Here is a 26,848-nt window from a genome sequence, read left to right as displayed (position 1 = left end):
ATTAAATATTTAAACATGAAAATGCATTAATAGAACATTAAAAATTAAAACATTAAAAATTGAGAAAAGCAAGGTACAAATGTGTAATATTCCCATAAAAAGAAATAAATACGAATTGCATATAGAGATACACAAAGAAATTCTGTAAGAATACCCAAAACACTGACTAATAGCAGTGGCCCGTTTGTGGGTTAACATATGAGAGTAGAACTGGGCAAGTAAGGATGGGATACTTTTGAACATTAAACTCTTCAAGCATCTCTTTTCTATTTTTCCAAGAGCTGCCATGTGTTTTCTTTTTCAAAATTAAATTTTAAGTAAAAGAATAAGTTAATAAAATAGTAGCTGTGGAGATGCTCAGTATGTTGAAGATACGGGAAAAAACATGATGCTAAAAAAAATGTGTTTAGGGGCACCTGGGTGGGTCAGTGGGTTAAGCCTCTGCCTTTGGCTCGGGTCATGATACCAGGGTCCTGGGATCGAGGCCCGAATCGGGTTCTCTGCTCCACGGGGACCCTGTTTCCTCCTCCTCTCTCTCTCTGCCTGCCTCTCTGCCTACTTGTGACGCCTATCAAATAAACAAATAAATAAATCTTAAAAAAAAAAATGTGTTTAGCATGCTACTGTTTGTGTAGATAAGGGAGGAAATACACAGGAATATTAAAAATTCTCTAGGAAGGTAAGTTAGGAATTAATAGCAGTGATTATATAAGGAGATAATATCTGAGTAGATGGGAGAGATGTAAAAAATATGTTTCTTTTTAAATATTTTCAGATGTTTGAACCCATTTAAAAAGTTAGATTGACACATATAAAAATAATTTTTTTAAGGTCAAGAAAAAGTTCAGAACAAAAGAGGAAATTTAGTTCTAAAACACCGTAAATATATGTTAGCTTTCCGAACAAAAAGCACTTCTGTCCCTGCGCAAAATTCAAAAGCGAAATGGCATTTTCTTGCCTGTCTGGTACACAGAAAGCTGACGTGGGTTCCAGGGGCTGCCTGAGCAGCTTTAAAATGCTCATGGCTGGGACAGGACGCCGGTGCTTTTGCCACAGCCGCCTTGGAAGGCGGAGCCCTGGCACTCTGGTGGGGGCGGGAAGGGGCCGCTGACGGAACAGCTGATCTGAATGCTGTTCTGAGGCACCAGGATGAAGGTACATGGATTCCCTCAACCTGACAGAGAACCAGAACCTTCTAGGGAGATAGGCTCCTGCGATGTTACTGCCCTGACTTCTCTCATCTTTTCCTTTGTTAAATGGGTAGAGAAAAAAAAAAATTCAATTTGCTTTGAGATCCCACCTGTACAAGAAGGACATAGAAAGGAGGAATAAAGTCAATGTGATCTCACACGGAGGTGGTGAAACGGCTGAAACACAGTATGTCCTCAGTCTCCCGCTTCATCTGCTTATGCCACAGAGAGCTCCTCGTGGTTAAAAAACACTGCCACTCTGATGGTAACAGTTCACAATTAAGAAGTGCTTTTTGAGAAATGTAAACTGTTTTCTAACTTATATTTTTAAAACCTTTGACACTACAGGAAAAAATGTGAAATTCCTATTGATAAAGAAATTATGTATGACCCAGGCAAAACTGACCTATCTAAGATTATATGGAACTACTATTTCATAGGTTCTGTAAAATGGGATAATAATATCTACATCTCATAGGCTGTAAAGATTAAATGAGTTAAAGAACACGAAGGGCATATCTTCGTGCTCTAATGTGTCAGAAGAGTTTAACCAGCATCAGCATGGGGTTGCTTAACCTTCCCAAAACAGCAGAACAAAGCTGATGATCAGAAGAAGCCATTTTCTACCCAAACCCATACTTTGGCAAACGTGATGTAAAACTCCCTTTTCAGCGTGCTTCTCTCCACTGTGATGATCTGGTAGAGTCCACAGCCTAATGACAAGGCTAGGCAAATCCTTAAAACGATTAGCAAGACCCCTGCTAAGCTGTGATGCGAATGGTAGCTGTGAGGACTGGTATCTTCGAACTGTTCCCAGAGCAGCAAAATACTCTGCAAAATACAATATTACATTTAGAGAAAAAAAAAATCTTGTCTACCCATATGTACTTTGTCAACTCTTTTCAAACATTCCCTTAAAGAGTATATAACCATTCCTAAGAGGTTCTAAGATTTACCGGACTATAAATGCTGCTGACTAACAAAGCACAGGTATTAGGCACAGACTTTTCCTCCCTGATGCCCTAAGCTAGAGAACAGGGATTTTTATCAAAGATCACATACAAAAGATAAAAAATGCAATTGGGACTACAATTCAAGTAAAACATTTCTAAAGATGAAAATAAGCTGGGGCACCTGGGTGGGTCAGTGGGTTAAGCATCTGCCTTTGACTCAGGTCATGATCCTGAGGTCCTGGGATCGAGCCTCACATCGGGCTCTCTGCTCAGTGGGGAACCTGCTTCCTCCTCTCTCTCTTTCTGCCTGCTTCTCCGCCTACTTGTGATCTCTTTCTCTGTGTCAAATAAATAAATAAAATCTTAAAAAAAAAAAAAAGAGAGAATAAGTTAAAACATTAAGAGAATAAACCTAAACTTTCTTCTAAATCTCTCTTCCTTCAGCACCATATTAGGGATCAAAATTAATTTTGAATTTTGAATACAAAAGTTTGATATTTGAATACAAAAATGTACTCAAGCCCATCACCTCAGGATAACTTTGAAATTATCTTGGTACCTTCTGTAATCCAGAAGTGAGTAAGTCGGACTTGTTGATTTTAGATGTCACTCCCCAGGATAAAGGGGAGAGAGAGAGAGAGAGAGAGAGAGAGGGAGAGACTGTGTATTTTTTTGTTTTTTTTAAGTTGAGAGAGAGAATGAGTACATACACACACACAAGCAGTGGAAAGAGGCAGAGGGAGAGGGAGAGAGAAACCCCAAGCAGGTTCCACATCCAGTGTGGAGCCCAACAGGGGGTTCAAACCGAGGACCCTGACATCATGACCTGCGCCAAAATCAAGAGTCGAATCTTCAAGTGACTGAACCAGCCAGATGCCCTAAAGGAGAGTATAGCTTTAATATTCACTCTAAGTACCCAGGCTATTCCTGCATAATGGCAGTTACTCATCCTTTTGTTTGTTGACCCCCCCAATATTGTTACCATTACAGTAGAAAGCTCAGCAATTCCTCATTAGCTCTTCTATTTATTGCTATTCAGTAGAAACACTTTCCTTCCATCTTTTCCAAACACAAATTTTCAATCACAAATTACTATGATGTTTTTGCCATCATAGTATCAGTAGCTCTGTGTATCCTTCATTTGCCAACTCAGCCCTCAGAATGGTTTTCAGTGGCTTCCAAACAATTGAGATCGAAACTCAGTCATTAAATCCAATTTTTAGACTTTACAGGGTTTGTCAGCAACCCCTTCCTCTTCTTACTCTCAGATCATCTATCCTGGTCTTAGACCTACCTGGGCTCCTCGGCCATGCTGCACACATGCATTTCCTCCTTAGGCTGAATATTTGCTCTCCATTACTGAAGTGTTAGTTCTTCACTTCCCCAAGTTACTATACCCATACGATTCCTTAACCTCTATTTCTAAACTTAACTTTTGCAGTGAAGAAGTGCTCTTGTACAACTACTATCTCCTGGTATCTATGTAGGTGATGGATATGTTAACTAGTCTGACCTGGGGGATCATTTCACAATGTATACATATATCAAAACATCAAGTTGTATACCTTAACATGTACAACTTTTTTTGTTAATTATACCTCGATAAAGCCAACAAAACTCCATCACTTGCCATGATTCACATTTGTACATATTCAAACTCTACATTTTCCTGATGTGTACACTAACATGTGACCTGTGGGAAATACGCATGTATTTATGTAGTCATGTGGACCTCCTCCGGGTGCGTACTGAGAACCAGCGCTGATATAAGCTCTAGAGCAGTGTCATCATCTCGGTTCTCAATTCATATTTGTCTAGGATAATGGATTCAAATTATAATGAAATAATAAAAGTTCATTTCTTAAGAAAGCTCTTTATTGAGAAATGAGAATTTGATGTTATTAACACTACTCTCCATAAGCCCTAGATTAGAAACAGTAAGTTGGTAGAATCTTGCCCTTATCTTAATCACTTCTAACACAGTGCCTTAGAAAGGCATTATTTCCTATCTAAATATCATTACTTGTGACATGATCTCTTTCTAACTCAATCATGAAATCCAATACACCTATTTCACATGGCACCTACTTTACTAAATACATACTATGAGTATAGAGATGAGCAAAGCACAGGACTTATCCTTAGTTAATGAATTTTTCACTCTAATGTATTAAGATTTAGATTATAATGTCCTTTGTAGAGCCCAGGTACAGATTTCATTTTCATCTACAGCTAATGATGGTCACAAACTCAGTATAAATTTTTGGTTATATTTTTCTTAATAATTTTTATAAAATCCATTGCACATAGGCATATGGAGATCCTAGAATAGAAGAAAACAATCAAAAAAAGGCCTAAGAGGACTAAATTTTCTAAAAGACTAAATTCGATCTTGGACTTGTTTTCAAAAACTAGATCCTATTCATTCTTATTCCATTTTTTGCTTTTTCATTAACCTCAGATTTCCTTTGAATTCTCTCATGTATAAAGTAACAGAACTGGACCTAAAAATCCTTGCCCATGGATGAATCTCAAATTCACTGATGCACTCATTTAAAATGTTAAGTTCTTACTATGTGTTAGAAATTATGAAAGAAAGCTATTAAGTAGGAAATGAAAATCTATCCTAATATTAAGCATTCTGCACATTTAAAATAAGCTGATTGAAAGCTCAAAGTCAAGTAAATTATAACTAAATTCTGCAATCAACATATACAGCACTCAATACTGTACATTATTTGATCTATCACTCTTTAAATTCATGCTTTAAAATGACAAATTCCTCATGGGTCCCGTTTCACTTTTCAAATGAGGTTTATGCTCAAGGTCACAGTATTGTATATTTGAAGTACAAACACTGAGCATCAACACTCACCTGTGTGACGACAATGAACACCGCAATGCCTGTGGATGCGGGAGTTGAATCCCACTGGAGAGGTCTGCTTTGAGACTTCTTCATTCTGACTATCGTCCAACCCATGCACAGACTCAGAAGCAGGTATAACATTTGAATTTGGGACGCAATGTCAAAAACTAATGGGAAATGAAAACCAAAGTCAACCAAGTTTTCATAATACAAAGGATTAGGTCCTTTAAGCATTGAGAATATAATTATCTTTTTAAACGCAAAAAGATAGGCATTTTCGAAGATTAGTTGATAAAATCCAATAATAAATATTCAAGTAGAACTCTAAAAATTAAAATGTTGCCACTAAGTCTGTAAACATTTCTGAAAATAGAACAATGGCAATATTCCCTTTCTCTCTCTCTCTCTATAGATATATCTTTATTAAGACCAACTTTAAATCTCCTTGTGTTTCCCATTTTTCTTAGCCTTTCTTACTATATAATACTGTTCTCTATAACTGACTGCTCATTAAAATAAATTTAAATAATTTTAAAAGTAATTTCTGCAATGTGGAGAATACTAGTGTCATTTCCAGGTCATTATTTTTTGATGGTTGAAATCTATAATGTGACCTCATCTTCTAAAATTACTAATAAGAAATAGCATGACAATAAAACACATGGCTACTGTAACATTCAAATTTGTTGGCTTTAGTGTTAAGTCCCGGGGTATGAATGAAACGCTCCGTGCGTTAGTGTGATGCGCCACCACGTGGCCGTCACCGACACTGCAGGGAAGGCTGCTACTTCAAAAAATGAGACCACCCATCCAGTTCCCCATTTGGAAAAGACAACACTCTAAAAATACCCTAAGTTCCACGCATTTTTATTTTGGAAACTAGTATTTATTGATTTAAAAAAGATGATCACTTTCTCATAGGGTATTCTGATGTGGATTTTGGAATAAACGTGATTAAAATTTAACAAAGTGAAACTTTCTTCAAATTGTCAGCTGTACCTTGGACATCTAAGACTTTCACTTCTTTTATATAAAGCAATTTTTGCCGAAACAGGTAAAAGTAGCTGTACTATAATATACTAAAAAGCTGCAAGCTTAAAACCTTTTAATGATACACCTTTTCACATATATTTTTTACCATTTTCCCTCTTCTCTGCCATCCAAATGAAAACCGGATACTCGACATTTATGCTCATGTATTTGTAACAGTGAATTCTGATAATGAATTGTTACTACACTGGAATAGTGCAAAATGCCATGGCCTTCTAGATCAAGCACAATTTTCTTTCATCACGGGTTGTAAATGACTGTGATGCCAATTATTTTATCAAACATCTCACAAATACATACTCAGTTACTTAAAGAACTCACTCAAAGGAATAGTCCTGCATAAGTTGCTAATTAGCAAAAACAATACCTGGGGGGAAAAACCCTGATGTTCTGGCTCTTTCCTTTGTATACTAAGACACACACTGACAGAATGCCGTAACTGTATGTATAGGTAGAACCCTGCTTACCTGTCACTGAAAAATACCCAGTTGTAGATAAAATATACACATCACACAAAAATCCCACTCTTTGTTATTTTATTAACAATCTTGGCATTTTAACCATTTAATAATCAAACCTGTTGTTGGAACACCAAAATTAATCAACATTCATTGTTAGTTTAATGAAAAGAAACCTTTTAACCTTTAACCTGCAGTGAAGATGCCAGACAGCCTCAAACACTACTCTGTGCGCAGCAGCACTGACAAACATGCAAAAGACCCTGGTTATAGTACTGGCTTCCACTGATGGGCTTTTGTGTGCTTTGCCTTTCAAAATACAGAAGCTAAATTATTTCTCAGGTTCTGTTCAGCTTTAAAATTCTATGGTCCTCGGGCGCCTGGGTGGCTCAGTTGGTTAAGCGGCTGCCTTCGGCTCAGGTCATGATCCTGGAGTCCCGGAATCGAGCCCCACATCGGGCTCCCAGCTCCACGGAGCGTCTGCTTCTCCCTCTGACCTTCTCCCCCTCTCAAGCTCTCTCTCTCTCTCAAATAAATAAAATCTTAAAAAAAAAAAAAAAAATCTATGGTTCTCTTGAACATCCTGAGTGACCGAAGAGACAAGAGCAGGAGACACCAGAGCTCTCAATACTGTTCAAAAAGGAGAAGCATCTTATTCGTGTTGAAGAGGTGACCAGCACACATCCTTTGCAGTAGAAAAACAAAGGTTCTAAGAGGTTTAAAATCTTAAAATAGGCAGCAAGATGATAAATGGATCTGAGATCACTACAGAGATGACCATGAGCTACCCTATTAAATAGAGATGAGACTAGAAGAGAACTATGGAAATATTTTAAAAAGTAAATCATAGAATGGTTTCATATTCAGAATCTCCTTTTTTAGAGTAAATCTTGACTATTTTTCTGGGACTAAAAATGGCATTATAGATTATGGAAACTTTTAAATATTTTCCCCATCACGCTTAGTTGGAAAATTACGTCATCAAAGTTCTTCATATATATAAAAGAACGAAGCTGTGAGGTCAGTTCAATGACAGGTATCATATGCGCTCTGGCTTTTATTTCTGTGTCAGAAATAGGAAGAGTCAAAAAAGGGATGAAAGTAGGAAAACCACCTTCAGCTTTGGGCTCAGAACACTTGGCTCTGACTTTGGTGTCTCCCACGCAACAGCTGCTGACATTGGGAAATGTGCTTCCTGTCAATGACCCCAGATTCTTTACGTGCAAACTAGGGATAAACGTCTGTACTTCACTGAGTTTTTTGTTTTTTTTTTTTTTTTTTAAAGATTTTATTTATTTATCTGACAGAGAGAGATCACAAGTAGGCAGGGAGGCAGGCAGAGAGAGAGAGGAGGAAGCAGGCTCCCTGCTGAGCAGAGAGCCTAATGCGGGACTCGATCCCAGGACTCTGAGATCATGACCTGAGCCGAAGGCAGTGGCTTAACCCACTGAGCAACCCAGGCGCCCCTTCACTGAGTTTTTATTGAGGTAAACTGAGAGAAGGCATATAAATATGCTCCCGAAACAATGAAGAAAGACACTTGTTACGTATTATCAAGAAGAAACTAAACAGGACAGATGGGAGCGAAATCTTTTCATTTGGGCTGAATTGTACCCAACCCTGGATAGAAAAACTGTATCAGGATGAACATAATTTACAAAAAAAGCAAAACAAGCCAGAAGCAGATAGCAAGTTTAGGTTTCAAAAAACACATCTCGGAAAGATACTCACATTCTGCCAAAGTTCCCATAAAAGGTATCCCTATTCCATCTTTGGAGTAACTGAGGAATTGAAGAGAAGAGTATTAGTGTAAATTACAAATGCGCAAAGATGGTTCATAATCAAAGCAAGCATAATTTTGGCGAACTAATTAGGATTAATTAGATGTAATGGTGAACACAGCTTTAGTGGTTTCGAGTTACCTGGAGAAATGAATATAATTAGCTAAAGCCGAGGCGGCTTGCAGCAGCAGCGCGGTTGTCAGAACCTTGAGGATCACGTGCATGGGCCCTCCTTTCTTGATAGCCTGCCACAATGACTGAGCGTAAATGCAAGCAAGCACAAAGTACACCAGGACTAGGAGGAAAAAGAACTCATGTAACCCTGTGAAGAGAAGAAAGGAGTTTGCTTCAGTACAACAGAGCCAGGGACAGTGTGGGGCTGTTTTCAAATCTTCCCTCAGTATATTTCTAGAACTTGGCATTTTAACTGGAGTCAATGCATTCACTTGTGTATGGAAAAAAAAAGGGAGACTGTTAAAATGTAAACAATTTTTTACTTTGGGATAAAGATTTAAATCTAAGAAGACGGGTTAAATGACAGAAGGTAAAGTCAATCTATAAAAATCATCGTGGTCGGGGGATAAGCCTGAAAACTAACCCTAAGAGCACAGTTTCGTTAGAAAACAGTAAATTAAAACCAGGATTTTAGCAGTTAGACATACTTTTTACCCCCAAAGTGGATTACATTAGTGTGAAACTCAGGAACAGATTTGGTCAACAATAGTTTAATACACCCTGACGATGCTTCTCAAAGTGCCATCCTGCGCCAGCAGCAAGGAACTCGTTGGAAATAGAAACGCACATTCTTGGGCCTTATCCCTGATCTGCTTTATCAGAAATTCTGGGAGAGGGGAGTAGCAAGCTGTGTTTTAATAAGCCCGACAGGTGATTCTGATGCAAAAAACAGCTCTGGAATGTACCATGACCTTACATTTCCGGTTGGACAAAGTTTCAAAATACCTGTTATGACCAGAGGCCCCTCCTGAAGAAAACTGTCAGCTCCTGTCAAGAGGAAATCCTACGGAGACCATGAGACTCCATTCCCAGTTGACTGACACTGAAACACCTAATCAAACGGCCACCACCCGAAGACCAGCCACTGCCCGCCGGACTAATTTGGTTCTCAAAGAGAAGTCAGGCTAATCCTCTTCTCTCAGGAAATGACACCACAAAACAGGGAGAGAATCAGGCAACAAAAACTGAAGCTGAAGGGAGCCGACGTTGGGACGGACCAAAGATGTCAGATCAGGCCACAGTGAAATAAATATTTTGAGTAAACAGGAATTTCAAATAAGCAAAGAGAGCTGGTTGATAAAGACAAGAACAAAGCAAAGCAAATGAGCAGACTCGATGTTAGAAACGGTGCCAGTCGTTACGTAGCCTCTAGTTCCTACTAACAGTTTTCCCGTACGGCGTTCATGCAACCACAAGATCAACACCCCCTTTTTTCTGCATTACCTGGAATCTTTTGACTGTGCCTTCATTTTTCAGAAGTTTCAGAAAATTTTTATCATGAACTAGAGGGTTAGCTTTGAGTTTACTAGCTTCTGTACATTGACTTGGTGACATCTACTGCTAGTTCCTAATATGAAGATTTTATATTGTATCTAAATACACCGGATATTGTATGTAAACACACCGGAGTGCAGCACGGGTGGCTGGGAGGGGAGCTGCGTCCGCTGATTCTGGGGACGAACAGTCCGAACCGCGATCACTGCCATCCGATCGCGGGCTCGGAATCGGCTCCGGTTTCCCACCCGAGCTAAACTCCAATCAACAGGCAGAGAAGGGAGTATTCATTTTGAAAAAAGCAATCCAGAAGATGCAAACAGTAGGAAAAACAGTCAATAGATGCTTCAATCTCAGTCATGTTTTTAGAATGGGTAGGAGTAAGACAGAGAGAAGTAGTGTTTCAGCCACTGGGTGTCTCTCCTGCTCTGCGTATATAAATGTCGCTAGTTCTCTCATGCAGGTGAAAAAGCATGTTTGGACTTCAGGAAGAGAAGATCAAATAACTGAAAAGGCATAATTTCTTTTTAAACTCGAGAGTATTCCAGCTTCAGAAATAATGGGACAATAAGCCTGGGATGATGACAGTAACGGAACAAGACAGAAAACACGCTAAACGTGTTATCACTACAGTAAAAATCCTTTATGAGGTCCTGTCTTTTGAATCTTAGTTTTTATTTTCCCTTCTTAGTATACAGAATTAAGTATGGCATTCTTTTGTTTTATTTACTTAAAACACTTTACAGAGTATCTATTACAAGATCAAGTTTCAGACTCCATCAGGTTACAAATCCACGACAAAAAGAAAATCCGCAGACTATTTACTGAATATTCAGAATAATGTAGAAAGTACTTGTGAAAAGAAGACATATGTCAGCAGCACAAAATAGGATTATTCAATATTAAATGTACCCTCCAGAAAAGCTAACATTATAAGCAACAAATCATTTCATTCACATAACACGTTAGGTAACTTGAACTAGCTCAGGACATCTGGGTCCCGTACTCCATTCATCATTACTCTTACCTTGTTCCTGCCCACGAGACAGTCTAGAGGTAAAATGCAGATTCTGCATGCACTGTTCTCTTAACTAAATCCCTTCTAGAAAAAAGAACTCTGTTCTTTTCTCTTCAGTGATCAGTTTTATTCTGTCACCACCCTTCACAAGAAAGCCAACTCTGTTCACTGTGAAATTAGATTCTACTTTTAAGACAGGTGGGTGGTAAGTATTAACTCTCACCTGTACACAAGGAAGAAAAATGCTGTCGAACGAGCATGCAAAGAGGTGGCCCACATGTATGCTATGAGGGAGCATGTACGCAGATTTTAAGGTGAACTTAAAGGAAGCAGCACTGGCAAAACTCAGCAGGAAGAAAACTTACAGGACAGCTTCAAACAACTCAGCTCCAGCTACATGACAGGAGAAAAAAGGGTAAGAAAAGAGGAGAGTCGCTGGGTCAGGGGAGCGGCACCGGAACACTCCTGCCGACCCCGAAGTCCACAACACCTGCAAGTGTTTCAAGATACATCCTGGGGCGCCTGGGTGGCTCAGTGGGTTAAAGCCTCTGCCTTCGGCTCGGGTCATGATCCCGCATCGGGCTTCCTCCTCCCTCTCTCTCTGCCTGCCTCTCTGCCTACTTGTGATCTCTATCTGTCAAATAAAATAAATAAAATCTTAAAAAAAAAAAAAAAAAAAAGATACATCCTGATTAGCCTCGACTGATCACAGAAATTCCAATGGCCCTGCCAGTAAGAGGTAAGCCTCACCCTTCACTGTGACACATTGGTCTATTCCTATCCCACTTCGGACCCTTCCACTTACATTTCTCTTATGATGGTGTAGAGTAAGGGCATGTGCCCCAGCTCTGGCCAGTGAAGTCTAATGAGGGAGTTTCTGAGAAAGGTTTCCTTGCTCTCAAAAAAAGGGATACTGAATCTCGTCATTATCTAGGTGTGACGCCCAAAGAGTGAACTGCGGTTACCCTTGAACATGAGGGAGCTAGCCTAAGGACAAAGCTGTCGGTCAGAAGATAGGAGGGTAGAGAGACGCTGAATAAACCGGGAATTCTTGTTATGTAAGGTAATTTCCTTATTGCAAGTGGTATACTGCTTGCATGAGAATTTTCCATTACTTTAAGCCAAAAGCATTCTAACATGTTACCAGGGCTAGTATCTGGAATCTTAAAAACAAGTGAGATAGCAGATGTTATAGAGAATAATATTATTCTGATGAAAACCAGCCTACTTTAGATGATAATGCTTTAACTCTCAGGATTCTGAGTACTTCTTTTGGTCTCTAACAAGAGCACAAATGTAGTCAATGGAGATTCTAATTTTATTAAGAAGCAGTTGAACATATTCTACCTTAAAGCACAATATTCCTATGTAGTATCTGGTCAAGTGGCATCATCCTTGCCTTGGTGTTTTTCTAAAACCTAAACCAATCTATAAAATATGAGATGAACCAAAGTTTGATAGATACAAAAAAAAATTTGTTTGAAAGAAAACAAAATTATAAAATCTAACCAGAATAACATGTAACATTAATTGCAGCTATCTGCACCAGGTTATTTTAATTCAAGTTCCTTAGACATACAGCTTAATCGTCAATTCTTAGCAAAAACCATAGCAAATCAATTTTCCTTACTCAGGGCAGAAAATTAAACAAATGAGCATAAGTTTCTAAAATGAACTAACTGGGGATTATTCCCTGGGAAGAAATTCCACACCTGAGGATACAGAATAGGAAGAATCCCTCTCAAGGCTCTACTGTAAAACTCCGATGATACCAAAACAATGTGGGATATGGACTTTTTTTTTTAATGATTTTATTCATTTATCTGAGAGAGAGTAAGAGAGCAGACTCCCCACTGAGCAGGGAGCCCGGTGCGGGACTCAGATCCCAAAAGCCTGGGATTATGACCTGACCCAAGGGCAAATGCTAAACCAACTGAGCCACCCAGGCGCCTGGCATATGGACTTTTAGATCACTGGTTCCGCACATTAGAATCAACTTGGAGCTTCGACAAACCACAGCTGCCTGGCTTTCACTTCAAAACCAAATCTATCTGAGTCTCACAGGGTGCACATCTGTCTTGTTTTTAAAGGTCTCCAGATGCAGAGTGATGGGCTGAGGACCACTGATTTAGACTTTGATGTAGAATTAATCATGTCATGGCAATGTAGGATTAATCATATTTTAAGAGTTTTAGGCACCTTAATTGAGAAAATGATGCGATGCCTAGGAATTAAGCCAACCACCTAACAACTATGAAGACTTTTGAGTATGGCTGGTACTCGTTAATAATCCATTCCCACAGATGAGCCTTGCACAGAATCATGCTTAATGAGCATACATACTGTAGTGAGGTTTTGCCCCTCATTGAAATATTGTTGGTGACATGACCAATGTAAATTTCTCCATTCTAGTATAAAACAGATTTTAGGGTATCTCCCTCTGACTTTCTCCCCTCTCATGCTCGCTCTCTCTCTCTCTCTCTCTCTCAAATAAATAAAATCTTAAAAAAAAAAAAAAAGATTTTAAACATGAACATGAGCATCAAATCAAAATCAGTCTTGGAGAAGGAAAGTCAAAAAGAGTCCGGACTAAGAGCTGAATTAAAATGGATCACGTGAACCCTAAACAAAAAGCCAGCCATAATTCAGGATGCTGGAAAAACACCGGAAGATGTGGGCAAGGTTCAGGGTGGGCCTGGGCAAGTATGGCTGACATTCAGTGGCCCAGGAGTGGCAGAGGCCACAAATGTGATCACTCTATGGCCTACGGTCAACGTTCAGATGTCTAATTGGGAATGAGGAAAGAGACCAAAAATAGGAGCCTGGATAAGGAAGCGAAAAGAAGTATATCAGGAGCTAGTAGAGTCTTGTGGATTCACACAATAAATAGAACAACCTCTTGAGCTCTACGCAAATTGCCAGGATGCCAAGAGGGGAAAGGGCTTTTGGACTCACTACACTACAGGCCCTAGTGTTTGCACACACAGTGAATGTAGCAGAGTAGTACTTTCTGCTGAGCCTTTACCAGTCCTAGAAATAACTGTCACATGAAGTAAGAGAGAGTTAGGGTTAAAAGGGACCTTACAAGCAATTTAGTTCACCTGTCATCCAATGCTGTCAGTAGACCTGAGTTTCACTAATGCCTTTCTAAACTACAGAAAATAAATGTCAACAACTTTTATAAACATTTAAAAAAATGGAGCCCCTCGGTGGCTCAGTTGGTTAAGCATCTGACTCTTGATTTAGGTCAGGTCATGATCTCAGGGTCACAAGATCAAGCCCTGAGTTGAGCTCTGTGCTGGTGGCTTGGAGCCTGCTTGGGATTCTCCCTCTCCCTCTTCCTCCCGCCCTCCCCACTCTAAAATAATAATAATGATGATGATGATGATGATAAAAGAAATGGTATGACTGTACTGACATCCAATAATGAACCATACTGATCCAAAATACTATTAAGTAAAATTCAACCCCCCTTTTTTTTTTTAAGATTTTATTTATTTATTTGACAGAGATCACAAGTAGGCAGAGAGGCAGGTAGAGAGAGAGAAGGAAGCAGGCTCCCCGCTGAGCAGAGAGCCTGATGTGGGGCTCAATCCCAGGATCCTGAAATCATGACCTGAGCCGAAGGCAGAGGCTTAACCCACTGAGCCACCCAGGCGCCCCGTAAAATTTAACTCTTAAGTTCGTTTGCATTCAAAAATAATTTGAGTAGCTTACCCTTCTGTCATTTCCTTCACAGAAAGAACTTTTAAACTTAACTATTTAAAAATGTTGGTCTCTCCGGTATGTCACTATGTAAATATTTTTTCAGATTACAAGACATAAAAATAAATTTATCTCTTCATATGTTAAGTTACTGGTAACCTACTGTCCATAAGACATGTTCCTTGAGTTACATTTCTAGCTGTGGCAATTTACACTTTGAACTAAACAATTGGTTTCATTTAATATAGCCTCAATTTCTTCTACCTGCACCCACTCACCTTGATGGCCAATGAGATTTAATGGGATTGGATTTTTCTGTAAGCAGATTGATTCTCCCAAATGGGTAATCATTAAGAAGTAAACTCCTTATCCTTTTGATAGCTGTCCTATAATCTTAGTCTTTATTCCAACATGTAAATTTACACATCTGCTATAATACTGTATAGGATGTTTATCATTAATCACAAGAAGTCATTTATTTCTGTATTTCTGTTCAGGCTAGGAAACTTACTCCTGTAGGGCAACAGGCAGTCAACCAAAAATTTGATGAAACATTTTATAGGAGTAAATCGGATTTTGGAAAACATTATAAAACTCTGATCATTCCTAAAATGGTTGCAAGCTCCCATGCAGGCAATCCCTAATCTCTTTAAACAACTTGGTGAAAGGCCAGCCATACAAAATAGTGCAGTTTCCACCTCACTTAAAAATGGATTTACCAATTTAGGTGGCTCAATTTATTGGCATTTTTCTGTTTTATGATAACTAGGTTATCATAAAAATAACAAAAAGGTTTAGAATGCATGGGGGAAAAAACCTAAAAATCCGTTATTCTACTACCCAAAATACAGAAACAATCTATTAGTATTTTTACACTTCTTTCTCAATTCTCTGCATTTTTTAACATACTTGAAATATAATACTTAGTGTTCTGCTTTTCTAACTTAATAGTATGGCTATTAAGATGCTATTAGAGGGGACAGCTGGTTGGCTCAGTGGGTTAAGCCTCTGCCTTCAGCTCAGGTCATGATCTCAGGGTCCTGGGTTCGAGCCACACATTGGGCTCTTTGCTCAGCAGGGAGCCTGTTTCCTCCTCTCTCTCTCTCTCTCCCTGCCTCTCTGCCTACTTGTGACCTCTGTCAAATAAATAAATAGAATTTTAAAAATAAACAAAATAAAATGCTGTAAGAAGACTCACTTACCACCTGCCTACTGTTGGACACTTAAGTTGTTTTTAAATACTCAAAAAACATATTTGATATGCACAGGCTTTTTCTATATTTAGGATATACACTTAAGTATATATTCTTACCAGATTCTCCAGCACTAAAATGATCAAATGGATTCCCTTCGGCATCCGGGTTTAGTAACATCATTTCAAATGGGATATCTTCCGCCTGAGAATTCTCATTGTCATCTTTGCACGTATACTTGTCTGCATAAAACACGTGCCATGTTTGTGGATATGGAATCTGGGACACGGTCAGATTATGTTCAGTCTGATTCATGGTCACTTTAAAAAGAAAGAAAATAGCACTTTGAAAGCAAAATTCTCAAACGTACTCATTGTTTCAGTCATAAATTAGAATTCTTTTGTTTTGTTCCTACTACCTTGAAAAGCGAAGCCCCGGTGTAGTACTGGAATAAGGCCTGTAAACCTTAAGGCAGGTAAGAATAATAATGTATCTTAACCAAAGGGATCACTACAGAGGTACTGTCAAACACCACAAATGAGCAGAATGGTTTCAATGAGATTTTGAATATGAATTTTAAATTTTAAAGTTTCCAAGTGGATTAGTAACATTAAGAATTTTTTATTATAAGGAAATATACATAAACACAAAAGTTATCATTTTAACCATTTTGAAGTGTACAGTTCTGAGGCATTAAGTACCTTCACAATGCTGTGTAACAATTGCAGTGACATTTCTGAAAATTATATTTGAGTTAAAATTAAAATGGAACACTCAATTCAGAGAATCATTAGATCTAAAAACAATGACCCACAAATACCTTCAAAAGATTTTCCAAAATCTTTTTCTCATTGATTATTCTTTAAAAAGGTACTGAAAGGAGAAGAGTAGAAATGACCAGAATATCAAAGTTGTTCTACTGGGTCAGGTCTATATAGTGGGGGGACGGGAAGCTCATGAATGTTGGCATCCCACAGATCTGTCTTTGAATCCTGGCTCCAATACTTACCTTTGGTGTAAACTTAAGTTATATGTTATGATACTTTTTCACCTGTAGAATGAATTCTTAGAGCAAAGAGCTGATGGAAGGACTAAGTTATTTGAGTCACTTACCATGATACCTGTCCTATAGTAATTGCTGAATAAAGACTGAGTCTCCTTTTTCTTTCTTTAAAACAAGGTAGTTATACTAATAAATGGCTCTTAAACCAGGGTAATCCTGCGGCCCTCCAGTACATTTGAAAATGTACAGGGACAGTTCTGTAGTCAAAATAGTTGAGAAGGTCCTTGGAGGGAGGCTGTGCTAAGCCTCATGCAATCCAAGGTAAAGTTTCATACAATAAAAACTTGTTCTGCCCAAAATGCCAAGAGCACCCCCTTTGAGGAACACTTAATGATGTCTAAGATGCCGCCCAAATCTGAAAGTACGATTCTGACTTAAGAGGCACTCACGAACACTACCAGGAAGTTGTAGGACAGTAGTGTCTCAAGCGCTATGTATAATAAAAAGAAGAGAAGAGTTAGAAGTCTTGGTGATGTTACTTAATAACCTTGCGACTCAACAAAGAAATTGCTTACCCTCTTGAGATGTGTTTCTTCAGCAGTAAAATTCAGATACCTGACTTAACTCAGAGTTCTTGTGAGGAGCAAATGAGACAGTATATGAAAATCCAAATAAAGAGCCTGATTCTCTACAAAGTTATTCTTTTTTTTTCCCCCAAAGTAGAATATTCTTAAAATATAAGATTATGATGGGCCCAGTTCCCAACTCCCCACAGCATGTCAGCTAGTCTTGATCTTTTTCTCAATGAAGAAAAAAAATGCTTTTTAATAAGCAAAAGATACTTTCTGAGATAAACATGGGGATTTGCATGGGGCCATTATGAATTACTCATTTTCTTAGATGTCATGATAGAATTGTTGTTATGAAAAAGTGCTCACGACACCCATGGCCTATGTCTAAGCCTCGATTAAAAACAAAAATCACACACATACAAATATGAAGCAAATGTAACAAAATATTAACAATTACTGAACCGAAGCAAAGGATACACTCATGTTAGTTGTACGACACTTTAAACTCATCTGTATGATTGGAGACTTTGCGAGTAAAAATTTTAAAAAATGCTATTTATAAATTATCCTTATAAATGAGATACACATTTATCTAGTCAGGATTCACATTTTGAGGACTTAAGACTTTACAACTGGGAATTTCATTAACAATAGTTCAAGCGGACAAGATGACTTTTATTAACAATGCCTCAGCATTGTTTTTTGGGCTATATTAATTTAGCTGACATTTATACTTTTGTTTTTGGTTTATTTATTTATTGTATAGCTTCTTGAAAAATGTAGCAAAGACTCTAGTTTCTGTTAAATATTTGAAGACCTTTAATAAGAATTCAATATATGACCAATAGTGGCTCAGAAATTAGGTTTTTGAAATGTGCAGCTCCCAATTACATAATCTGGACCTTATAACATAAAGGGTCTGAAATGTTCCATTTTATCATGATCACTTGCACTTTTTTCTTAGATAAAACAACATAAAAATTAACCACTGTATTTTTCACCAATATACTTCTGAATGTCTCATTTTCAATTATGCAGATTTATATAAAATAAAAACAGAAGTGTGCTTCAAAAAATGATATTGGCCTTCGATTTTTTGGCCTTGTGGCCCTTTTTAGCAAGCCTAGGAAACAAACATCTTGACAAAACTGTACGTTCATTGTTTTTGAGACAAAAGATTAGCACACAGCATGCATATTCCATGCTGATGTAATTAGTATCTCACATATTAACAAAATCTCACATATTAACAAAACTTGAATTACAAAGAATGGTGTTACATGGCTAGCTGCCCAATCATGTTATAAAAGAAAATACACAGAATAATAAAATACTGACACCTTTAAATGATTTATAAAATACATTAAATGTACAAAAGGAATTATTGTGCATATGGTATACAAAGACAATACTAAAAATGTTTTATAAGCAAAATATTTAGCTTTTGTAACCTGAATTTCCTCGTTATATTTTTTTTATATAATGTCATAATTTTCAGTGTTTTTAACTGTCTCAGTTGCTTTAAAAACCTTTACAACAGTTATCATTAAAAAAAAATCTGGTGTAGTATAGCTTTACTGAAAGAGGAAAAGGAAGACTAAAAAATAATTTCTCAAACACTAATTTGAGGGCATGTATACGCACAAGCAACATTTGACACCACAGAATTTTTCAGATCTGTCTTTGTCTTTTCATATCCGTCTTAGTCTTTTCATAGTTTCATAGCAGCAGTAAGGTTTTACATAGAAATTTGGCATAATTAATGAACTCATTACCAAGGAGGTGAAAGGCTCTTAATTCTGCCACATTAATGGCCAGGAAATGAGAATTATTTCTATAAGAAATTATTTAAAAATATATGGTACCACTACACTGTCATGAATTTAGGGATATGCTTTTTGTTTCAATGCACCTTAATAATAATATACTATACGTATGACAACTAGTATGTAAAAGTTGGAGGATATTTCTTAAGACTTGGCTTCTATTGCTGGGAAAAGAGTTGATGACATTTGCAGAAAGCAATATATATATATATATATATCACCAGTACTTAATTTAGTTCAGGTCCACCAATTTAACAAAACAATCTTCATTCTGCACAAACGCCTATTTCCTGAGATCTTCCATTCCAGTTATTCCAAAGAATATCCTTGCACTCAACAGAAGAAGAATAGAGAAGAGGGAAAAATAGTTTGGTAAGAAACAACTGCAAGAAGTTTTGGAAGTTGTAGCTTTATAAATATGCAACATCCTAAAAAGTTGTAATTAGAATCGCAGCAGTTTATGACTTTCAGGAACCTTAATGAAAACTTATCCAACTTTCTAGCTGTATGAATAGGTAAAGTGAGGCTCAAAGAAAACAAGCAGTGATTCTCAGTTTAGACGTCTCCACTGCACCGTGCTTTCCCCGTACACCTAAAGTCTGTGACTGAAGGTATATGACTAATACAAAAATTATGTTTTTGCAAGTGTATAGTGTATAACATTAATCAGGTAATAAAAAAACTAAATCAATTCCTACAGCTCAGAGCTTTAAACTGCCTGCTAAGTTTTTACTGGAAGAAAAAGACCAAATATAAAGCAATCAACCTAGCAACCAAAAAAAAACCCCTCAATCTCTTCCATAAATGGAGTTAGAAAAACTGGACAGCTACATCCAAAAAAAAATGAAACTGGACCACTCTCTTCTAGCATACAGATACACAAAAAAACACCTCAAAATGGATTAAAGACCTAAATGTGAGAACTGAAACCATAAAAATCCTTGAAGAGAGCACAGGCAGTAATTTTTCTGACCTCAGCTGTACACAACATTTTTCTAGATATGTCTCCTGAGGCAAGGAAAATAAAAGCAAAAATAGATTATTGAGACTACATCAAAATAAAAAGCTTCTGCACAGTGAAGGAACCAATCAATAAAACAGGAAGACAACAGGGGAGAAGATAGTTGCAAATGACATATCTGATAAAAGGTTGATATCCAAAACATATAAAGAACTTACACAATCCAACACCAAAAAACCACAAATAATACATTAAAAAATGGGTAGAAGACATAAACTGACATTTGTCCAAAGAAGACATACAGAAGGCCAACAGACACATCAAAAGATGTTTAACATCACTCATCATCAGGGAAATGCAAATCAAAACCACACTGAGATATCACCTCACATCTGTCAGAAATAAAAAACACAAGATGGTTGGTGAGGATGTGGAGAAAAAGGAGCCCTCAGTGCAGTTGCTGGGAATGCACACTCGTCCAGACACAGTGGAAAACAATATGGAGGCTGCTCAAAAAATTAAAAATAGAAATACCATATGAGCCAGTGATTTCACTACTGTGTATTTACCCAAAGAATACAAAAACATTAATCTGAAAAGATTTACACACCCGTATGTTTACTGTAGTATTATTTACAATAGCCAAAAGACGGAAGTGGCCCAAGTGTCCACTGACAGATGAGTGGATAAAGAAGAGGTGATACATACGAAATCTTCCATTTGCAAAAGCATGGATGGATCTAGGGATCATACTAAGTGAAAAAAGTCAGTCAGGGAAAGACAAACACCATAATCTTAACTAGAGAGAACAAACTGATGGTTTCCAGAGGGTAGATGGGTGGAGGGATGGGTGGGAAAAGCTGAAGGGGATTAAGAGAACATTTATCATGATGAGCACTGAGCAATGTACAGAGTTGTTTAATAACTATATTATACACCGGAAACTAATATAACACCGTATTAACTATACCGGAATTAAAATAAAACAAAATACCCTTCGAGCCCTAAGCTCTATGACAATTCATCCTACAAACATTTAGTAAAAGCTTAGCTAAGCACTAGGGTATTGTAAATTTTCATTCTCATACTACCATGTAACTAACATGCATAGTACTTAATCACAATTGTAATTTCGCATTTATTCACATCGATCAGATTCATTTCTGTCACCCCCACTAACCCTAAGGGCCAAAAGAGTATATTTTGGTCCCTGATTCATCACAAGGGCCTTGTCTAGTACATGAAGCAATGGAAATGAATGAGTAGAGCAAAACAGCCCTGCTGCTCTGACTGATTTTATAATAAATACATGAGATACAAAGTGGGAACTATAATATGTGCTATGGAAAAAAACTAGCTATAAAAACTCAAGTGTCAACTTAGTGTAGAGAGGGGCCAAAGAGGGAAGGAAGACCAAACAGAGGAAAAGTCTGTGCAAAGGCCCAGGATAGCACTGAAATAAAACAAGCCTACAGGTAAAATGAGCCAGGAGGGGACACTGCTGTGGATGGAAGTGGGGGGTAAATAATGGCTACACCACGACAGCTTTGCTGAGCAGGCCAAGGAGACCTGTCTTGGTCCTAAGCGCAAAAGAAAATGACTGGAGTATTTCTGGGTGTGGCAAGGAAGTGAATGCAACATGATCAAATCTGCTGTTCAGAAAGATCGCTCTGGTTAAGGGGGGCACCAGTATGGCAGCTGTGGCCAGGAAAGAGACTACTGCAACAGGCAAAAGATTATGACAGCCTGGAATAACATGGGAGGGGCAGAGACACAGAAAAACAGATGAATTCCAGAGATATTCAGAGGTCACTTACTGACAGATTGGAAGGGGACGGAGAGGTCAAAGCGAGAGTGTTGGAAGACTCCCTGGGTTCTAGCTAGGACAGATGGTGGTGCCATCTTGAAACAGGGAACACCAGAAGTGGAAGACCAGGTTTGGAAGGGCAAGATGATAAACTGGTTTTGGACACTGTAAGTGGAAATGGAAGGTTATAACTTTTTACCCATCTGTGGAGCATTTAGATGACGGAATTGGTATAGAAAGGAAAAGACAAATGATAATGAGCGTTTGACAAATTTCCCAGGTGAGTTCTGAAAATCCGGGCAGGGAAAATAAGTTTATGTAACCATCTCTTTGATACCTAAATCTAGTCATTGAAGACTTATTCTGCATCCTGTCATTGTCATCTCATTAATCTAGATAAGAGATCCCCACAAGAGGTGGCAGGGATTGTAGGGCTTCTACCCTTTTCTTTTTTTTTTTTAAAGATTTATTTACTTGAGAGAGAGAATGTGTACATGAGGTGGGGGAAGTGGGGAGAGGGAGAGAGAAAATCTCAAGCAGACTCCATGCTGAGCACAGAGCCCAGTGTGGCGCTTGCTCTTGCAACCCTGAGATCATGACCTGAGCTGACAACAAGAGTCAGATGTTCAACCAACTGAACACCCAGGCACCCCGGGGGCTTCTCCTCTTATCCCTATTCCTGCTGGCTGCCTTGTGAGGGACCAGAGAACTGCTGAGACTAAGACTGAAAGTTCAGAAAATGGCAATGTTTTACTTGACTAGATTAAAAGAAGATTCAGACTCACTGATCTGCAGAACATGGTAGGGGAAACAAAAGGGGGGAAAGAGAGGAGAGGAATAAGTCCTATTTTTTTTTTCCCGGGTGCTTCATATTCCTACAACCAATTACCTTCCAAGGCGTAGAATGGGTAGCATGGCATATGCGCTTCATTTCCACAGAAATTAAAAAGAGTTTCACTAATTCTGGATAATACATGCTAATACTTGGGACAGTGTTGATGAGAGTACAGGGGTTCAAAGATACAGGCAACTAGGATAACAAGAGAGCTTTTCCAGAAGCAAATCTAGAAGTTTACAAATGATGCGGTGCTGGTACATCCTAAAACGACACTGTGTCACCCTATCACTAGATCCCACGTTCCAATAACATGTTGCAAAACAGCATCACTTGAACGCGCCTGGGTGGGTCAGTTGGTTAAAAGCAACTGCTTTTGGCTCAGGTCATGATCCTGGAGTCCTGGGGTCAAGTGCTGCACTGGACTCCCGGCTTGGTGGGGAGTCGGCTTCTGACCTCTCCTCTGACCTCTCCCCTCTCATGATCTCTCTCTCTCTCAAATAAATAAATAAAATCTTAAAACAAACAAACAGCATCACTTGGGCTAAATCATACAATTAACTGAGATAATACATATTTAGTGCTTAGGTCCGTGCTAGCAGATAATAAACATTCAACAAATGCTATTATTCATTTTATGCTGCCACTAGGCCAAAATACATTTGCCATATTGGTATGAATTATGTGATTGACTTGTAAGAAGTCTGAATGAAGGAGAGTATGCCTTTTATATTACCTGGATATTTTTCACAAAATTTTAACAAGGGGAGGGGAAAGTCATTCTATCCTTTGATCAAGGAGAACTTCAGCTTAAAATGTTCTAGACAAAATGTCATCACAGTGTGATGTGTCATGAAACATGCTGATATGAAAACAAAGATTTTAACATTCAAGAGGGAAAAAAAAACCCACAAAATCTAATGATCAAAGAAAAGAAGATATACTCACTTGTCAACTGAGCTTTGGATAACTTTTCACCACAACTATAACCATGACTGCTCTCCTGTAGCTTTAGCCACTCCTGGGCTTGGAACAGGTAGAGTTTAGCTTCTTTTCCAACAGCTACTGCTATGTTGTTGATTCTGACACACAGAAGAGCATGGTCACCTTGACATTAAGACAAAAATTATTAAATTGTTTGGTCTTGTATGGAACTCACCTGATAAGACAATTCAGCACCTTTATTAATCAAAACAGGAATTTAAAAAGCATAGTATTTCCTTTTGCTTTTTAAAAATTTAAATTTAATTAATTAACATATGGTATATTATTAGTTTCAGAGGAAGAGTTCAGTGATTCATCAGTCTTATAGAATATGGGGGGGGGGTGCACTCGGTCCCAGGATACTGGGATCATGACCTGAGCCAAAGGCAGAGACTTTAACCCACTGAGCCACCCAGGCACCCATTCAGGTGCAAATCAAAAGACTATTCATATTAATTATCCAAATTAATGTGTGGTATCTCCTTACACTTCCAATGAAAAGTGATGCCATTTCACTGAATAAACAGCAACATCTGCTGTATTTGAACATTCACCATAAGAGAATTTTGGCCTCATTCTACAACCACTCCACATCTTTACTAGTTGTTCATAAACTATCTACAGAAATTTCCCACCAAAGTTCCTCTTGTTTTCTAATATAACTTGTGAGTTAATATACTTTTAATGTAAAAAATATGCATAGCTAATAGCAAGAAAGTTTAAACAAATGAGTTTGGAGGTAGACATTTTACACTTGATAAAAGATTCGACATCTTTGACTTTTACAAAGGAACTTGCAGAACAATAGATGTTGTGAGACATTATAAAATAAGCCTGGTTGTACACACAGAGTACACTGAAGGCCCGAACAGAAATGGCAAAAGTAGTTGCCTCTAGGGAAAGGGACTCTGGGTGAGAGGTAAAGCAGGAGACGGTTTTCAGTTTTCATTTTAAGATGTCTTCTCCTGTGCTGTTGTCATGTTTGTTATAATTATCACTTTGACTAACATTTTTTTTTTAAAGATTTTATTTATTTATTTGACAGAGATCACAAGTAGGCAGAGAGGCAGGCAGAGAGAGGAGGAAGCAGGCTCCGTGCTGAGCAGAGACCACGATGTGGGGCTCCATCCCAGAACCCTGGAATCATGACCTGAGCCGAAGGCAGAGGCTTTAACCCACTGAGCCACCCAGGTGCCCTGACAAAACATTTTAAATAAATTCATGTTAATATGTACCAAGGAATGTCCAAGTCTCCTACATAAATTGATTACATTATAAACTATCCAAAATTTTAGAAGTGACTTGAAGGCGTAACATCCTAAATCACATTCTGAGTTAGTTAATTATTTCGGTATAACTTAGTATTATTATTTTACTGAATTGAAATTCACGGAAGACTGGAAATAATAAAAAAATGTATATACATACACACAACACACACATACACAGAAAGAGCATGTATGTGTGTTAACGTACTTGGAACACTCAGGTCCTCAATCTTCCTTGAGATATCTGGATTATCTACCGAAGTTTCCCTCCATGTTTACCAAGGAATCATGAAATATCCGGGTTTTCTAAGTCCCTCTGCTACTGATAACCCACATCATAGCTTCCATATATCCCAGATTTTCTAGCACTGTCCAGGTTGTGTTATTTATTGTAGTGTCTTTGCTATCACTGTCAATATTCAAAGTACAGTTACAGCCAACTGATTTAAAAAAACAAAAAACAAAAAACTAAAAATGTGACCTAAAAAATAATAAAGTGTTTCTAGAGTTTCTTCGTCACCCAAGGTCTGTGCCACATAGGATATTGGAAAACTGGTTTGGGTTCATTTTCTTAGCTATTTTAAACACTTTGATTAAAAAAAATTTTTTTTCAGGTTCCCCTCCATTTACACCAATTCTGTAATTTTAGGATACTTTAATTCCTTTCCTACACCAAAATAGCTTCTTGTCTCTATTACCTTCTCTGGGACAACAGTCTGATATTTTATCTCTTAACGCTAAAAACTGTATTAATCAAGGATACCAGCCTCATCAGGGCAAATAATTATTTGGAATACAACACCAGTCAAATAGAGTACCAAAAGTACGAATCAAGAAAATCCCTTAAATTTCGAGAGTGCAAGTAAAGCAAAAATTAGAATGAACTGCAAATTCATTCATTTAAGACATTGATTTTTAAGGGAGACCAGGAAGTCAGAATCAAATGCAGTTCTCGTTTCAGAAAGGCCAGAAAGGATACATTTATGAAGAAGCTTCCAGAACACACTTACATGCATTTCTGTCAAGTGAATTCTAGGCCTCCTGATCCATGGTAAATCTACTCCTTTAGTAGTGGGGTAACCAAACTGTGCCCCCTCGGGACCACTAGATTAGCAAGTATTTTATTTGGTTTCCAAGACCTCTCTGCTTCGAGTAGGTTTTAGCAAAATTATCTTAAAAACAAAAACTAAACCCAGTAAATCTAAGTTCTGGAGCTTAAATGCATCCATAAGTACAGTGTCTTAGTGTATATAACCAGGCTGAGACAGGACTGAGCAAAGGATGCTTCCTTGAGGGAAGGATCTCGAAAGATGCAGCAGAGGAAGTCCTCGGTACTTTCGTCCGGGTGAGGAGGGAGGGGGAAACGGTGTTTCCAGTGCGGACCACAGTCACTAGTCGGGGGAGGGTGCAGACCAGGGAGGGGGGAGCAGTGGCTGCACGGCGGGCGTTAACGCATCCCGGATCCCGGCAGCTGCGGTCGGGGGCGGACTGCCGGCGATGCGGGAAGTCCAGGTGCAGCCGGGGCAGTCCCCCGCGTCGCGGCCACCGGCTCCAGGCCTCCCCCAGCGAGGCGGGGAGGCGCTGCCCGCGGGATGGGCCCACGCGCCTGCATCCCGCTCCCCGCCCCCCGCACCTACCATGGAACTCGAAGTGGCCGATGCTCTGGCCCTGAGCGTCTCGGGCCGCGGCGCTGCTGAAGCTGCCCCGCAGGGTCTTACCCTGGCTGCCCGGCGGCCACCAGCAGCAGGCGAGAGACACCGCCAGCAGCCGCAGGGCTCCCATCCCCCCCTCTTCCTCGCGGCACCTACACCCGGGCCCCAACCGCCTGCGGCCGCTTTCCCCACGTCGGCAGCCGGGGCCGCGGGAGGA

The 26,848-nt window shown here is 38.7% G+C and overlaps 1 protein-coding gene across 3 annotated transcripts in view; it reads right to left on the bottom strand.

Moving 5' to 3' along the window:
* Positions 1-26,848, bottom strand: part of GPR180 (G protein-coupled receptor 180) — a 30,605-nt gene extending 3,757 nt beyond the window's left edge. Inside the window, exons 1-7 of one of the 3 annotated variants that reach the window (XM_044249956.1) lie at positions 26,617-26,848; positions 23,676-23,834; positions 15,843-16,043; positions 8,440-8,620; positions 8,249-8,298; positions 5,019-5,176; positions 1,830-2,021 (exon numbers count right to left, since the gene is read on the bottom strand). In XM_044249956.1, coding sequence (XP_044105891.1) covers positions 1,830-2,021; positions 5,019-5,176; positions 8,249-8,298; positions 8,440-8,620; positions 15,843-16,043; positions 23,676-23,834; positions 26,617-26,761 — 1,086 coding nt within the window. In that variant the 5' untranslated portion in view covers positions 26,762-26,848. The remainder of the gene's footprint in view (positions 1-1,829; positions 2,022-5,018; positions 5,177-8,248; positions 8,299-8,439; positions 8,621-15,842; positions 16,044-23,675; positions 23,835-26,616) is intronic. The other 2 variants (XM_044249957.1, XM_044249959.1) reach the window with 2 other exon arrangements.

The sequence above is a fragment of the Neovison vison genome, chromosome 5 (assembly GCF_020171115.1).
Source record: "Neovison vison isolate M4711 chromosome 5, ASM_NN_V1, whole genome shotgun sequence".
Classification (NCBI taxonomy): domain Eukaryota; kingdom Metazoa; phylum Chordata; class Mammalia; order Carnivora; family Mustelidae; genus Neogale; species Neogale vison.
Note: the sequence above shows the minus strand (reverse complement) of the source record. Positions and strands in the feature narration are given on the sequence as shown.